This window comes from Hippopotamus amphibius, chromosome 2, assembly GCF_030028045.1.
Source record: "Hippopotamus amphibius kiboko isolate mHipAmp2 chromosome 2, mHipAmp2.hap2, whole genome shotgun sequence".
Lineage (NCBI taxonomy): Eukaryota > Metazoa > Chordata > Mammalia > Artiodactyla > Hippopotamidae > Hippopotamus > Hippopotamus amphibius.
In genome coordinates, this window is record NC_080187.1 from 149534703 (window position 1) to 149550767 (window position 16065).

Below are 16065 nucleotides of genomic sequence, written 5' to 3' on the forward strand. Positions count from 1 at the left end.
TCACCCGGCTCCCTCTCCAGCTTCAGGCCCTGAGCCGGACCCCTACTCTCTCCCCACGGAGCCTGCTCTCAGCCGTGGCGACCTTCCAGTGCTCTCAGCACAACCCGGCCTTTGGACTGTGTCTGGAGCTGCTTCTGTCAACGAAGACAGTGCAAATGGCAGGTCTGGCCCAAGGCAGGGGGAGGTGGGCAGGATTCAGATATCAGGCAGTGAATCAAGTCAGAACGAGGGCAGGCGAAGAGAGATGGAAGCCCAGGGTAGGAGCTGGAGGGAGCAAGAGAGGCAGGGCCAACTAGGCAAGGGGCACACCGGAGGAATGAGACTGCCCGCCCCGGTCTGGATGGGTGGCTGAATTCCAGGCCCCACCTGTCCTGAGAGGCTGCTCTGTATCCTGCCTTTGGGGAAGGCTTAACCCTACTTCACATGGATGAGGGGTGAGCACCAGCAGGTCCAGCTGGAAGGAAACGAGGAGGGGAGAAGGAGGATGAAGCAGAGGAACTGGGAGAACACAGCCCAACCTCTACCGAGGCTCAGATCTGAAGGAGCACCATGCAAAGGTGGGGAGGGGCAAGTAAAATCCACCCCACCCCTTGGGGCTGCAAGACGTAGTCCTGGGGTCATGACACGGTTGACTCAAGCTGCAGGGTGACTCACAGTTATAAAAAAGGAACAACACTGAGTCTCTCTGCTTCCCAGCAGTGGACACTGAGCACATTCTGCGTCGTCACCAAGTTGATCATGAAAGCAGGCTGATGGGTCCAAAGGGACGCATCGGGGGTACAAACGCATGACAGGAATGAACGAGTTCTGTGAATTGATCCAACGGGACAAGTCAGGGCCAGTGAGGGGCTGCCTCCAGCTCTCTCCAGTCCAACTCACTTCTGGTGGTAAAACTTGTCAATGACAATTCAGGCAGCAACAAAAGGTCACCAAAGGCCCTAGATCATCAGCTTTTCAAACGTGATTTGGGATGATAAGGAACTAGGGTTAGTGGATCATCTCTCCCTGTTGGATTTGCTGCCTAAACATCTCTGGAATCTCTGACTCCCTTCCACCTCCATGCTCACTACCTGTACCGGGTTGAATAGTACGTCCCCAGAATGCACATCTACCCAGAACTTGTGAAGGTGACAATATTTGGAAATAGGGTCTTTCCAATAGATATAACCAAGTTAAAATGAGGTCCTACTCTATCAGAGTGGCCCCTAATTCAATACACCTGGCTTCCTTATAGGAAGAGGGAAATTTGGACACAGAGACACCCATGCCATGTGATGATGGAGGCAGAGATGGGAGTGATGTGTCTACAAATCAAGGAACGCCAGGGATTGCCGGCCACCACCAGAAGCTAGGAGAGGGGCCGGGGACAGAGTCTCCCTCAGAGGCTACAGGAGGGCTCAACCCTGCTGACATCTTGATTCTGGACTTCTGACCTCCAGAACTATGAGAGAGTAAATTCCTATTGTTTTAAGCTGCTAAGTTTGTGGGAAATTGTGACTGCAGCTCAAGGAAACTAAGACACCATCCTAACCCCTGCCTGAGTCACTGCCCCTTGGTAATTCCAGCACCCTCGTTACCTTGCCCCACCCCCCACTCAGGCTGGCTCCCCTATAACATGGTCTCCACTCTGTAGCCAGAGTGAGCTTCTCACAAGCAACATGGATCCCGGGACTCATCTGGCTGAACACCTGCAGTGGCCTGGGTGCTTATGCTCTGAGACCCAGCATCCACTCTCCTCACCCTCCACCATCTCTGCCTCAAGTAACCTTTAGCTTCTTTACCAGACCTCACTAAGCCTCATGCACTCACAAGAGCCCACACCAACCTGCCCAGAGGAGCCAGATCCTATGTTATTTGTTCTCCATGCAGCCCCCACACCCACCCCCCCGGAACTCTTCCTCCTTAAGACTTGTCATGGTGTTATGTGTGTTATATGTGATTATTTCTTTGCCGTCTCTCTTCCCTACTAAACTGTAACCTCCACAAGAGCCAGACTGCATCCATTCTGTTCATCACTAGATCCCCAACACTCAGCACAAAGTGAGTTAGCACTCAATAAATAACGTGCTGGATAAATGAATCAATCAATCCACAGAACAGAGAGCGAGAGTAAGCACATCTTCCATCTTCACCACCCCTCTCCTCCTCCTGACTGCGCGAAGGACGCTCTCAAGCACAGGGTGGGAGGGGGGAGCCGTCCTTTTGTAAGTGGGCAAAACTCAGAAAGGTCAGTCTACCCACCCTCCCCTGTCAACCATGCCAAAATCCTAAGAGACGTTTTATAGGGGGAAGAAGAGAAATAAAGCAAGCAAGACGGACAGTGTGGAACAATTCTCAGTGATTTAAAAGTGGAGATTTATGAATGAAATCTCCACAATTCCCTAACATAATCATGAATACTATTCCATACGTCATGCCGTGCATGCGTGAGTGCAGTTCTGCAGGGGACGTGTTATTGTCTGCATCTACAGGTGACGAAACTGAGCCCAGGGAGACTGTCATTCTCCCAAAATAAAGGGCCGTGAACCGTAACTGTCACCAGGTCCATCTGACTCTAAGGGCAGGGACCCTCCCACGACCCCCAGCGGCCTCCCCTTGGCCCCCATGCCCACCCCACCTGACCCCTCCCCGCCGTGATCAGCACACACGCAGGCCGGGGTGGGCTCTCTGCGTGCAGGGAAGCCGGCCCTCCAGCCACCGTCTGCGCTGTGTGTGAAAACACTGCCCTACTCCTTCATCTGCCGTGACACCAGAGGGACAGTGAACCCAGCGGCCTGAGCTGCAAGTCTGTCCAGATTCATGAAACATCTCCAACATCAAACAGGAGAGAAAAACACACACAGGTCCGCAGCAGCAGCGTGCTGGGTATGTAGCAAAGCAAAACAAGGCAGGTTGTATAAACATTTAACAATGAGAAAGACCTGAACTGGCGCCAAAGAAACATCTGGGATAACAGATCTAAGTAGGCTGCGGTTTCTAGTGGGAAAGTCACTAGGAAGACATGAAAATAACCGGCCCGTGACTCTCCGATTTCACTCGCACGTGCATTTACCAAGCACCTCTGGTGATCCAACTCTCAACGCTGTTTCCAGTGGCCTAAGTGTTTACTACACAATTGGGCAATTGCTGAGGAGCCCGAATCACATAAGCATGCTTTTCTTGCCACTAAAACACTTTATTTCTACTTCAAACAAGAGAAACCCAATCACAGTGTTAATAGTTGACCCAGAGAAAATACGGATTTTGGGGTTTTTTTTGCCACATTTATCTAAGTTACCTAATATGGCAAGAAAGGGACTGCGGAATGTGTTGAGGATTTCAGAGTCTGGCATTAGTGCAAAGACTAAGTGTGGCTATTCCAAAGAAAATAAGCTATAGATTTGCAAGTACGGTTTTCATGAAATTACCTTCATGACTGACATCTGGAAATAGACCATCTTTTTCCGGAGCTGATACTACAGGGACGGACTTCATAGTTCACGGGACCCCCGTGGGACCAATTATCAGCCTGACGTTCTTCCTGGAAGGACTCAACTGTGTGGCTGAGTCCAACACAACTTTGTCCTTGCCCTCCTTTGCAAAGTGTTGCGAAGGAGGCCCAGCTGCCTTGGATGGGTGAGACTGAACGCTGACAACCGTGAGCACTTTTCCCGTGCGGGCCTGCTGTCCTCGTGGCGTCACGCGTAACTGGGTTTCTTCTGCTCCAGCCCGGGTCTTCGCAGGGTGTGGTGTGGGCCTGTCTTCGGCTCCTAGCTCTCCTCCTCTTCCGCAGTGGAGGATGCCAACTGCCAACCTGCAAGCCTGCCCCCCGACCCTGGTGGAGAATCTGCCATGTGTGGACTGCAGAGCGAGGTCCCAGGGCCGCAGGCTGCTCTGTACGTGCATGTCCGCCTGCCTGGCCAGGCTGCACTCTGGGCAGCAAACCTCCAAAGGTTGCTCCTCCAACTGCTCTCCCCAAAGGCCGGGTCTTGGACCCGGGAGCTGGGCAAACCCAAGCCGGGCAGCAGAAGTCGCTGGGGCCAATCCCCCCACTTGCTGTTGGTCCCAGCAGTCAAAGGACATCCCCGACCCCAGCAGCTGCAAGACCCTAACCACAACTTGCTAAATTCTTCAGTTCAGGGCTTCTCAATCTAGAATGTGCATATAAATCCCTTGGGGACCTCATTAAAATGTAGCTCCTGAGTCAGTAGGCCCAGGATGAGGCCTGTGAGTCTATGTTCCTAAGAAGCTCCCAGGAGACACAGGTACTGCGGTTCACAAAGCACACTTGCTAGATCTTATCAGGGTTTACCTTCCCAGTTCAAACAAACATGTGCCTTGAGCTTCATAGTTAGTAAGACATTTCATAAAACCATGTATTTATTCCCCATCTTTCTGAGGAGGAAAGTTAAACCCAGATATCAAAGAGCCTGACAAGGTCAAAATAGAGATGGACTCAATCCAGGTGATTTGATATCATGTTCCAGGACAGTTTCCCGAAACCAGTGATCCTCAGACTTCAGTATGCATCAGAATGACGTGGAGGGAGGGTAAAAATACAGATTACCCGGCCCCCGGAGCTTCTGATTCAGCAGGTTTGGGGTTCAGCCAAGAATCTACATCTCTAACAAGTTCACAAGTGATGCTCATACAGTTGGACTAGGGACCACACTTTCAGAACCACTGCGCTAAACCATGAGACCCTGGAGAGCCCTGGGGCATCCGACTACAGCCTCGAAGCTCTGACACCACTTACCAGTCATGTGACCTGTTTACCAGTCATGTGACTCTGAACTCCCCTGACTACGGCTCTCTTTTCGCTCTGTGAGTCAGGGTCCCCAAAGCCTGGGTTGGGCTGCTCTGACTGCCTGGGCTACAGCGGGCCATGCTAAGGCTTTCAAGGCTTCTTTGTATTCAGATGCACCCAAAGGAGACAAAAGCTTTGTCTTCATTGAGAACAAGCTCCTTTTGTAGGAGCTGTTGGGTCTTCCTTAGCTGTGTGGCCCTGGGAACCTCCCAGTGACATCAAGCTTCACGCTTCTCACCTGTGAAATAGGATCAAACCCCTCTCCATGCACAGAACCATACTGAAGCCCAGAGGAGTGAGGGTTCTCGAGCCCACCTGTGCATCAGAGTCACCTGGGAAGCTTTTACCAAGTACCTGTGCCAACACCCTCCCACAGTCCTGGGCAGGTATATTGGTCACATCTCCCCACGTGACTGAGTCTAACCTGCAGCCCGGGTTCATATCCACTAAAGTGGTAAAAACGTGCTATACGTATGTAAGAGAGTTTGTTATAGTGACTGATATTTCACTGTTAGGGTTGAATGAGAAAATAAAAGCAAAACGTGCACCGTGTCCCCCCAGGCGTCCCCTCTCGCAGACGAGCAGGGAGGCTGCAGAGCGCATGCAGCCTCTGTAACCTCTCCCAGGAACAGCGCGATGACAGGTCAGCGAGCAGAGCTGGCTGAGCTCAGCTCGCTGGTGAGCTGCTATCGGTGCCCGGACCACAGCCCAGCCAAATCCTGTGATCCAAGGCTGAAAGTATCTCTGGACTTCGGCGAAGCTCTCGGGGAGATAGGGGAGCTTAATCACAGCTGACTGGGACGTGAATCACGCACAGGAGCTTTCCGGCCAAAGCCATCAGGGAACAACCTGGCTGGGGCGCTCCCCAAATTATCACACATAATTTGGAACAGTTAGGAAATGGCGGTCCGTTCATTCAACAACAGCTGGAAACTCCTGTCACTGATCCGGAAGGAGAGGCTGCATCCCAGATGACCTCTCTATGGCCATGCAAAACAGGTATTTGTTGAATGAATGAATAAATGATTTTTTAAGAGTAGTGACTGGATAAAGAAACGGAGGGAAGAAAGAGGAGAGGGAAGCAGGGAGGGAGGGAAGAAAGAGGAGAGGGAAGGAGGGAGGGAGGGAAGGAACGAGGGAGGGAAGGAAGGCAGGAGGGAGGGAGGGAGAGAGGGAAGGAAGGAAGGAAGGAAGATTAATTCGGCCTCGGTTTACACTCTAGGTGCCTTTGGACAGTTCTAACTATTGCAAAGTTCTTCCCTATACTGAACCAACAGGCTGACCCAATTCTCGGAACGAAGGAAGAGTCAAGCAGAAACAGAGCCACAGAAGAGCAAAGTGTGGAAATGAGCCAAATCAGCCTAGTCTTGACGAGGCCATGGGTTATCCTCTTCCACATCCGCCTCCCCGCCGGAATGCCGGGCACTTCCTACGCAGCGCAGTGTCGCTGACAAGGCGTCTGCAGTTTCTGCTCACCAGGATTGGGGCTTTCCAGGGTTCAGCAGCCACGGGGGAGGGGGGCTTGGGATAGATCACGGAAGACGCAGAGAAGGACTCGCTCCCTCTGCACCCTCCTGGGCTGCTCACTGCACTGCCTGCCCTCTGACCCCCACCGCTTGGGCACATCTGGTTACAGTCAGAGGCTCTGCCACCACCTGGAAAGCCCAGGTCTCTCCCTGGTTCCTCTCCTTCCACACAGTGAGCTGGGGCTCAGGTCAATCCAAGACCCGCAATAATTATTTCTGCAGCGCCTCCCTCCATCAACCTTTTACCTGATCACTGCCCTCCTTCATGCCTGACACTGACTCCATCTTCAGCTCAGAATCCTACAACCCCAATGTCCCCAGTGTTCCCAGTAAGAGGAGAAGGTGCTCCCCATTCTCTGGGAGAACACCCATCCTTCCCTGGGGGGATCACCTCTAACACCCCAAGCCTTGCTCTCCCAGCCAGGGCCAACTGGGCCTGCCCAGAATCCCTTTCCTCCTTTCAGTGACTGCGCTAATCTCCTCTGGAAAATCACACTTCCCCAACTCTTGGGCCCAAGTGTCTTGGGTGGAGAAGCTGGCTTCACACCCTGGCTCTAACTCCCTGGCCGCTGGAATTGGGCAGGGCAGGTAGCCCAAGCTGATCCAAGAGAGCCAATCCTGGGACATTTGCTAGAACTCCTGGGAAGGCAGTCTGTTTCTGCTGGTGTTACAAAGCTAGTAGAACATAAACTCAGAGCTTCTAGTAAATACCTTTGCTGTCATATGAGGAGAGCCTGGCTGAGAATCAACCCTGCCCGGGAGCAGCTCCACTTCTGGCTATAGTGTATATCCCAAAGAATTGCAAGCAGGATCTCAAAGCAATATCTGCATTCCCATGTTCATTGCCGCATTGTTTACAGTAGCCAAGATGCAGAAACAACCCAAATGCCCCCTGACAGATAAATGGATAAAGAAGATGTGGTACATACATACAATGGAATGTTATCCAGCCTTACAGAAGTTAGTCTTATTTGCAACAATAGGTTTGAACCTAGATGACAGTATGCTAAGTGAAATAAGCCAGTCACAGAAAGACAAATACTGCATGATTCCTCTTATATGAGGTGTCTACAGTAGTCAAACTCACAGAAGCAGAGAGGGGAATGGTGGTTGCCAGGGGCTGGGGGAAGGGGGAAATGGGGAGTTGGTGCTTAATGGGCATAAAGTTTCAGTTATACAAGATGAGTAAGTTCTCAAGATCTGCTTACAATATTGTACCTATAGTTAATGATGCAGTAATGTGCACTGTAAAATAGAGTAAGGAGAGATCTCGTGTTCAGTGTTCTTATAAAAAAAGAAAGAAAAAAAGGAGAGAGACAGAGAAAGAAGAAAGGGAGGGAGGGAGGGGGGGAGAGAGAGGAAAGGAAACGAAAAAGAAAAAATCCATAAAAGAGCACAAGGAAGTTTCTGGAGGTGAAGGATGTGTTTAATACCTTGATCGTGGTGATGGTATCATGGGTGTGTGCATATGTCCAAACTTATCAAATTGTATATATTAAATATGTGCAATTTCTGGTATATCAATTGTACCTCAATAAAGCTTTAAAAAGAAATAAAGCTGGGAGATGGAGAAAAAGATACACAGTTGATTCTCACTATTCGCAGTAGTTCTGTTCTATCAAGTCACTGCAAACACCTTAATGAGGAAACACTGAACCATTGCTTCTAAGGGAAATCCAGGGTTAGGTTCCTGCCAGTCTCTGGTCATAACATTCTTATCAACCAATGGACACATAGTCTTGTTTTCTGTGTGTTTCTGTTTAAAGATGCCTTCTTTAATACATGTTGATTCATTAACACAGAACCCACAGTCAATAGCACTATGACTCAGGCCTGAATGAATTTACCCAACACACGTCTTCTTTCCGTAGGGCACATCACAGCCTTGCACTTAAGAACACTAGACAGCACTTCAGCACTGCTCCCGAGGGTTCATGTTAAACAGCAAATCACCAACAAAAAAAGCACAAAAAGACCAAAAAACATGGCACAAAATAAACTGCCAGAAGAACACGCATTTCGAGTTATGAGGGCTGAAACCAGAAGGCAGGCTGTCTTCCTGTGTGACCTTGGCTGGACTGTGAGCATCAGGGGACATATTTTCACCACTCTGTGCAAGTCTGCAAATGACCTCAAAAACCCCATGGGCACTGATGTTGGGGTTACAAGTAAATTTTGCTAGTACCAACTTCACCAATACTGAATCTGCAAATAGCAAAGATTGACTGTACTTTTGTTTACAGTGTTTGATAACCTGGATCCTTCTGAGCCTGAAGCCAGCAAACTCCTTTCAGTTACACGAGCCAGTGAACTTTCTTCTTCACTCAAGCCCACTGGGGTTGGTTTTCTGTCCCTTGAACCAGGCCGGTTCTGGGGCTGCTCTTTCCTATCAGCATGGAGGTCTCTGAGAGGAAGGCCCTGGTTCCCCCTAACCAGCCCTTAGAACCCTCTAGAATCCGAGGAGTCCTCAACATCCCCATCACTCCTGCAAAGGGAAAGCTCAGTAACCCCCAGGCATTGTCTGTGGAGAGGCTGTCCAGGTTTACATCCAGAGTTACTCAGCTTGAGATGACAGATCCCTTTGACCCTCCTGCCAAAATAGGTCCTTGAAAGGAGCCGGGTTCTTGTTGTGAGTAAACACACCTCAGCAGTGGCCCCCTCAAGCTATGGTCAATCCAAGTCCTGCAGAACAAACATGCTTTCTGCACAGCTCTTGAGTTTCCTGGGCCATGCTGCCTCCCTGCTCCCAGGCCGTGAAAACCCACAAGGGATGGTTCATGGGAAAGGGGCCCGGAGGGGCCTGGGCATGTGGCCCTGAGCTGGGGACCTGGTGGTAGCTTTTAGTTCCTCTCCTCCAACCTCCCACCATTTCTCAAATCAGTGGATTAAATTCTATACTGGGAGTGTCATACAGAGTGAATTAAGTCAGAAAGAGAAAAACAAATATCATATATTAATACGTGTATGTGGAATCTAGAAAAGTGATACAGATGACCTTATTTGCAAAGTAGAAATAGAGACACAGACGCAGAGAACAAATGTATGGATACCAAGGGGGAAGAGGGGTGTGGGAGGAATTAGGAGATTGGGGTGACATATATACACTATTAATACTGTGTATAATAGTGTATATATGTATATATGTGTATATTATGTAAATAGATAACTAATGAGAACCTACTGTATAGCACAGGGAACTCTACTCAATACTCTGTGGTGACCTACATGGGAGGGAAATCCAGTTATACGTATATGCATGGCTGATTCACTTTGCTGTACCGTAGACACTAACACAACATTGTAAAAGCAAATATACTCCAATAAAAATTAATTAATAAAAAAAATTCTATACCGGAGCCTTGGGCAAGAGAGTAGAATAGAGCTAGAGGCATCCTAGAAATTTCCTAGGCTGAGATAAGGAGAATGAGGTCCAGTCAAGAAAGGAACTTGCCAAAATCGCGGAGGGAAAAGCGGAACAGGGCTCCCCAGGCCCCTGCAGCACTTCCTCTATCAGCAGTGCTGCTGTGGGAAGGTGAGGGCTCCACCTAGTCCCTCTTCACACTGATAAATCCCAGTTTTTATTCACGGACAAATCAAATCATGGCACTGGTCCACATAACTCCACGATGCCTGTGTCCATTCCAAGGAGACTCTATGGTATCTTCTGACCAATTTTTTGCCATCACCTCTCTAGCTAGGGGGAAATACGTAATTCCACAAAGAAGAACTCCATCATCACCACTACCCCAGTAACGGCAGCTCTGTGCAAGCATCGCTTTCCTGGGGTCCTCGAGTCAGTAGGGGTGTCTGCAGGCCCCATTGTCATCAGGCGTCTTGTCCCCCTCCCATCACGCACACGCAATGCCCCACACACTCAGCACAGGCCACCCTGCAAGTCCCATGGATGGGACAGGGACCCTCTACTGACTGAGAGGCTCAGAGAAGGGGAGCTCAGTTGGGTCAAGTGGGCCACCCTCCCTCCCACCCTGACTCCCCATCCAGTGGGCCATGTCACCTCTCTCCAGGCCTGAAACTGAACATGGCTGAGGACAGGAGGGTTGAGAAACCCTAGTCCAATAACGGAAGGCATCAAATCATCCCTGAGGTTTTTTTATTACATCTACACTTTGGCTGATTACAAAGCCCAGCTCCTGCCCAGTCCTGGGGCCAGCAAAACCCTGAGGCCAGCGGCAGCCATGCTGCAGTGAGCTGTCCCAAGCTCTCCCCCACTGGATCAATAAGCTTTTATGTTGTATGTCCTGGGAGATTCGCATCACACTCTCTGGCACTGGAAGAGACCTGGTCCTCTCTACCACCCTTCTCCATCCCACCTCATTCCTCATAAGAAGGGCCTGGCCACTCAGGGTTCACTGGGTCTTCTCTGGCATCTTGGAGGACTCCCTCCACTACACTAGCTCTGGCTGCCAAGGCCACCAACCAATGTCCACTCCAGGGACATTTCTGTCCAAATGTGGTTCACTCTGCCCCTTTAAACCCTGCCAGACACATTAGGACTTCCCACAGACAGAAGTGTCTACCCAACTCTGGTGAGCCGGTTAGCTAAATCCTTGACCCAGAACCTGACCTGCCCTTGACCATCACTTCCCCCACCAACAGGGTCTCGACTGGTTTCAAAAAGCCACATCCTGTGTTCAAACACCGAAGTCTGGAAAAAGACAGCTCTTTCCAGGGAAGGTGATTTCAGCTCTCAAACCCACACTTCCTGGACGATTTATTTTCCCTTTCACACCCCTCTCAGACATTTAACTTCACAAGGTGTGTTCCCAAGGATGTCTACAGGGAGTTCTCTAATCCCGCCCAGGCTGGGGGACAGCAGAGCACATCGTTCTCTGCATCTGTTTCAGCATCGTTGTTTTACAAGCAAGGAGAGCTCACCCCCAGGTCACGTGTCATCATTTCAGGAGACACAGAGATAAGCACGAGGTAGACTCTGTCCTCACACCTTACTCCTCTATCTTCTCCCTCCTTTTCATACATCATTGATAACCAACACTGAGAAAATGACTACTACGGTTCAGAATCAGCGGTACTCCTGTCACTGTCGACAACATCGGATTCAGTCTCATCACAGGTGTTACGGACTGGATTATGCCCCCCCAAAACTAATATCTTGAACTCCTAGCCCCCCAGGACCTCAGAATGTGAACGTATTTGGACATGGGGACTTTAAGGAGGTGAATAAAGTCAAAGAAAGTCAAAAGAGTACAGCAGCCCTGGGACTTCCCTGGTGGCACAGTGGTTAAGAATCCACCTGCCAATGCAGGGGACACGGGTTCAATCCCTGGTCCGGGAAGATCCCACATGACGTGCAGCTACTAAGCCCATGTGCCACAACTACTGAGCCCACGAGCTGCAACTACTGAAGCCCGTGCTCCTAGGGCCCGTGCTCCTAGAGCCCGTGCTTCACAAGAGAAGCCACCATAGTGAGAAGCCGACGCACCACAACGAAGAGTAGCCCACGCTTGCTGCAACTAGAGAAAGCCCATGCACGGCAACAAAGACCCAACACAACCAAAAATAAATAAATAAAATTAAAATAAATTTACTAAAAGAAAAAAAAAGAGTACAGCCCTAATCCAATAGGTCTGGTGTCCCTATGAGAAGAAAGAGGGAGAGACACCAGGGATGTATGGACACAGAGCAAAGTCCACGTGAGCACAGAGTGAGAAGACGGCCATTTGCAGGAACAGGATAGAGGTCTCACCAGAAACCAAACCTGTCAACACCTTGATCTTAGACTTTCAGCTTCCAAAATCGTGAGAAAATAAAAGTCAGTTGTTTAAGCCACCTGGTCTGTGGTATTTTGTTACGGCAGCAGTGGAAGGCTATACCATGAGCAAAAGCACTGCCTCATTCACTCACCAGGCTTCTGCTGAATGCCTACTGTGTGCGAAGCACTTGAGTGAGGCTCTGCAGGCAGACCCAGAAGTGAATGAGAACCCAGCAGCTCTCAGTGTGGCAGGAAGAGCGCCACTGCACAAGCAGATCTATCATAAAGTGGAATGCAAGTATTATGGTGTAGTCAGCCCTACTATAACACTTGTTTTGAAAATGCAAATCTGTTCCAATACCATTGATACATCGGGGGACGATTAGAGCAGAACTCAATTTTGTGTTTGCTCATGAATGATTTCATCTGCAAGAAATAAACTAGATGAACACAGAAAACTGCACCCAGCTGAACCAAGCCACATAGGAATTCACAAAATGCACACACTCAGGCACACAGCAGCCGCCTCGACTTACCGTGTGTGTTATGAACCGTACCTGTTCAACATCTGGTGTTACAGTTTTTGATTTCTGCCTGATTTCACATGACTGTCTTTGCACTATTTCACAGTAACACCCAAGTAGCAGCCCTTTCGAGGCTCACTTCCACAAGTACACTTCAAGTCAGTGTCAAGGTCAAGTGCCACATTTACGGTAATATTTATAAATTTCTTAACCATTGAATGTGTCAAGCTGTGCACCCAATTTTATTAGGTTCCTAGTTTTGTTCTTACCTGTCACCGGCAAATTTTTGAGTGTTGTGTTCCTAGCCCACTTCCCCTGCTAAACCCTGTGGTTTTTATTTCATGATTTTGTTTACTGCAGTGATCTTTATAACATGTATCCTATGTTATAGCAGAGCTGGCTGCATTTAAACATCTCAATAAGAAATTTCATTTCCAGTAAATAAAGCCTGGGAAATCAATGCCTGTTCACAGATAATCACACGCTTGAGGCATAATCCTCATTTCAGATCATGTGGTTGTGACTAATGTGTCAACAGTGCCTCCTAGTGGCAATATCCCCTAATTGCGGGTAAAATATAGGAAAAAATGATGTATTAAAAATGAATTTTTAGACTGTTACAGAATAAATGAAGCTATTACACAAGCTAAGGCAAATATATCCCTCACCCATATGCAATTTTTTCTGACCTCCAGCTTCCTGATATGTTTAATTAAAGAAATTTCTCTCTAGGGAAAAAGCTTCATAGAGAGAGCTACACTGACCTGTCATTGAGTTTTCTGAAGTGCACAGCTGCTCTCTCAGCTTCTCCACATCATCAGGATGCACTTGTTCATAGAGGGTGCTCCCAAACCACTCTGACTGGGGCTGGTTCAGCACGGGGGTGACGGAGTCAGACACATAAATCACTCTCCCTGTCTCAGCCGCCACTACAAACAGAAATCCATCAGCTGCTTCAAGGATGAGATGCTTCAGTTCCTGGGAGGAAAAAAACATGATTAGGACCAAGCACGGACAAACTTAGGCCAATTAAATAGTCTTATTAGCAACCTTCAACTTTTATTCAGAAATTCATTTGTGATACACAAACATTTTTGGGAACTTTGCTTTTTTATTTTTTGGAAAATGAGCTTTAAAAATGCACAAAGCTAACGCTAGCCCTAAGATACAGCTACTCCAAACACTGTTAACCCTGTCTTAACCAGCCTTCTCTTAGGGAGAGGAAATTTCCAGCCCAGGGGAATGAGAGAGTGAGAAGTGATCACCAGAAGGTGTTGGGTTGCCAGAGGTGTGAATGGCCTCACCTACACATTCAAACTGCAGTCACAACATTGGAGCAGAAGGGTGCTCATGGTGCTCATGGGAAGTGCGAAGAGAGAAAAAAGGCACCAGGTGTCTCCCTAGCCACCACCTGCCATACTGGCAGTGCACTCATTCCTCTTCTCTGCCTTCCTTTCTGAGCTTAATGTTGGCAGTGGATAGAAGAGTATCACCTTACATCTGCACATCTGTCAAACTTCCAGAACTCTTTGACAGCCAACATCTCAACAGACTCTCAGAGTAATCCCAGGAGGTGGCAGGGCACCTAGCATTGTCCATGTCACTTTACGGTGAGAAGAGAGGTTGGTTGCACCAGCCCTGGAGTCACATTGACGTATAGGGCTCATGACTGTCAGTGAAGGCAGGAAGGAAGCTGTCTGGGATCAATGAATGGGTGGCAGGATACCCGGCCATCATCCCAGGAAGGACATAGAGGGGGCAAAATCAACTTTGTTAAAATGTCTTTTCTTTGCGGTGCCTGCAGGCAGCTCAGACAAGGCTGCCTACCCTGTCATTCTCACATCAAACTTAGGAGCCCTTTCCTGCTGAATGAAAGGGGCTCTGTTCCTGCAGGAGTTAGGGAGCTATCTCTTCTACAAGTGCTGGAGTCCACAGCCACCTCTCCAACCACCTCACACACTGCTCAGGCCCCAAAGAACAAAGTGATCCTTCTGGTCAGCTGTTGGCGAACACTTTTTGCCGGGAATCCTTTGCTCACACGTAATCTTAAGTGGAAGCCCCGCTGTAACACAGAGTAAGGGCCAACTGCATGGAGGCAAAAGACGTGGAGCTGCAGCTGGTGCCCATCCCAAGGGGGGCTCCAAAAGCCTGAAAATTAGAAAATGTGAGTTTGCTGGTGAGCAGAACCTGGGAAGACTTGCAAGTGTCTCTGAGCCCTCGGCTGAGTCAGAATTCTAATATCCTCTGCCTGGGAATCTAGGGCGGAAGTAGACGGTACAAGCATTTTTAAAGGAAAAGTTTATTCTGTCCCTTTCTCTTGCTTGGCACTTCTGCTGTTCCATGTCTCTTAGATTGGGTCAGCAGTTTTATTTTCAGTACTGAGAAGGTCTTCCCAACAGGAAGGACTGTGAAAAATGAAACAGGTTGCCTGGGAAAGTAGAGAATTCTCTGTCTCCGGAGGAGAGGAAGTGGACACTGATGACTCCATGGATGTTTTCATAGTTTCAGATCTTTTGTGAGGACTGTGGGAAGCACTCATGGGACAGAGCCTCACTTTCATCATGGCCCCCTCTTTGTACACCCTCCTTCCTGGTTTTTGTCTTCTGGGGGCACATCACTCATTACCAAGGTCCCGTGTCCTGAGTCCAGAACCAGCCTTGCCTTTATTCTCCAGTTAAACCAACTAAGGTCTAAAGGCACGGACTGTGGCATAAAAGGAGACCATCAGAAAAAGCTTTTCACTGACCCTAGCGGTCGGGAGGTGCACGATGCATTTCTCTCTGCTCACCTGCCAGCTCTTCATCCTTCATTTCACCCCAGCCCCGTGTTAAACATTCTCCTCTGCTGCCTCCCTTACCTGTCTCCACAGCCCCACCAGGTGGGAGCCATCACTGCGTTCATTCCTTTTACAGAGGTGGAAAGAGGCTGGGCGCTGTGCCCTGGGCCACCATGCCCCGTGGCCTCCCAGCGAGGGTCACTCCACTGCCACACCTCCTCACACCTTGAGGTGAGGAACACGTGGGCCCTGGGAGGACCAAAGTCCTTGCTAAAATGTCCGCCACACAGGAATACACATTAGCACCTCTCCCCTTGCTCCTTTTCTAAACCTAACTCCCGCGGCATAAACAGATTCCTCACTCTGGCAGAATAAACGATTCTGTCTCTGGACACGCCTTCCTCACCCCTTCCTCCCGGTGCTCACTGGTCTCATGGCGCTCACTGGTCTGCTCATGTTGAATCCCCTTCTCTCCTCTGTTTCTGTGCATCTGCTGGGGCTCCTTCATAGCCTGCCAGGGCCGGATCTCTCCTGAGAAGCCCCCATGAGACCTAACACTTCCTACCTGCATCACTGACAGCACACGGCTTTCCCTTCCCCCTGCCTGCAGCATACACAAAGCACTTTCAAGTCCACATCTCCTTCATTCTGCAGAAGCCCTCAGAGTCGGGAAGGCAGAAAGCTCCTGTCCATCCATGGATGAGCACACAGAAGCTGAGAGC

General features: G+C 49.4%; 1 protein-coding gene across 4 annotated transcripts in view; it reads right to left on the minus strand.

The window, feature by feature from the left end:
* ARNT2 (aryl hydrocarbon receptor nuclear translocator 2) overlaps window positions 1-16065 on the minus strand; it is a 197879-nt gene that overhangs the window by 116036 nt on the left and 65778 nt on the right. For all 4 annotated transcript variants that reach the window (XM_057724319.1, XM_057724320.1, XM_057724318.1 and 1 more), the window contains one exon: window positions 13332-13545. In XM_057724319.1, coding sequence (XP_057580302.1) covers window positions 13332-13545 — 214 coding nt within the window. The remainder of the gene's footprint in view (window positions 1-13331; window positions 13546-16065) is intronic.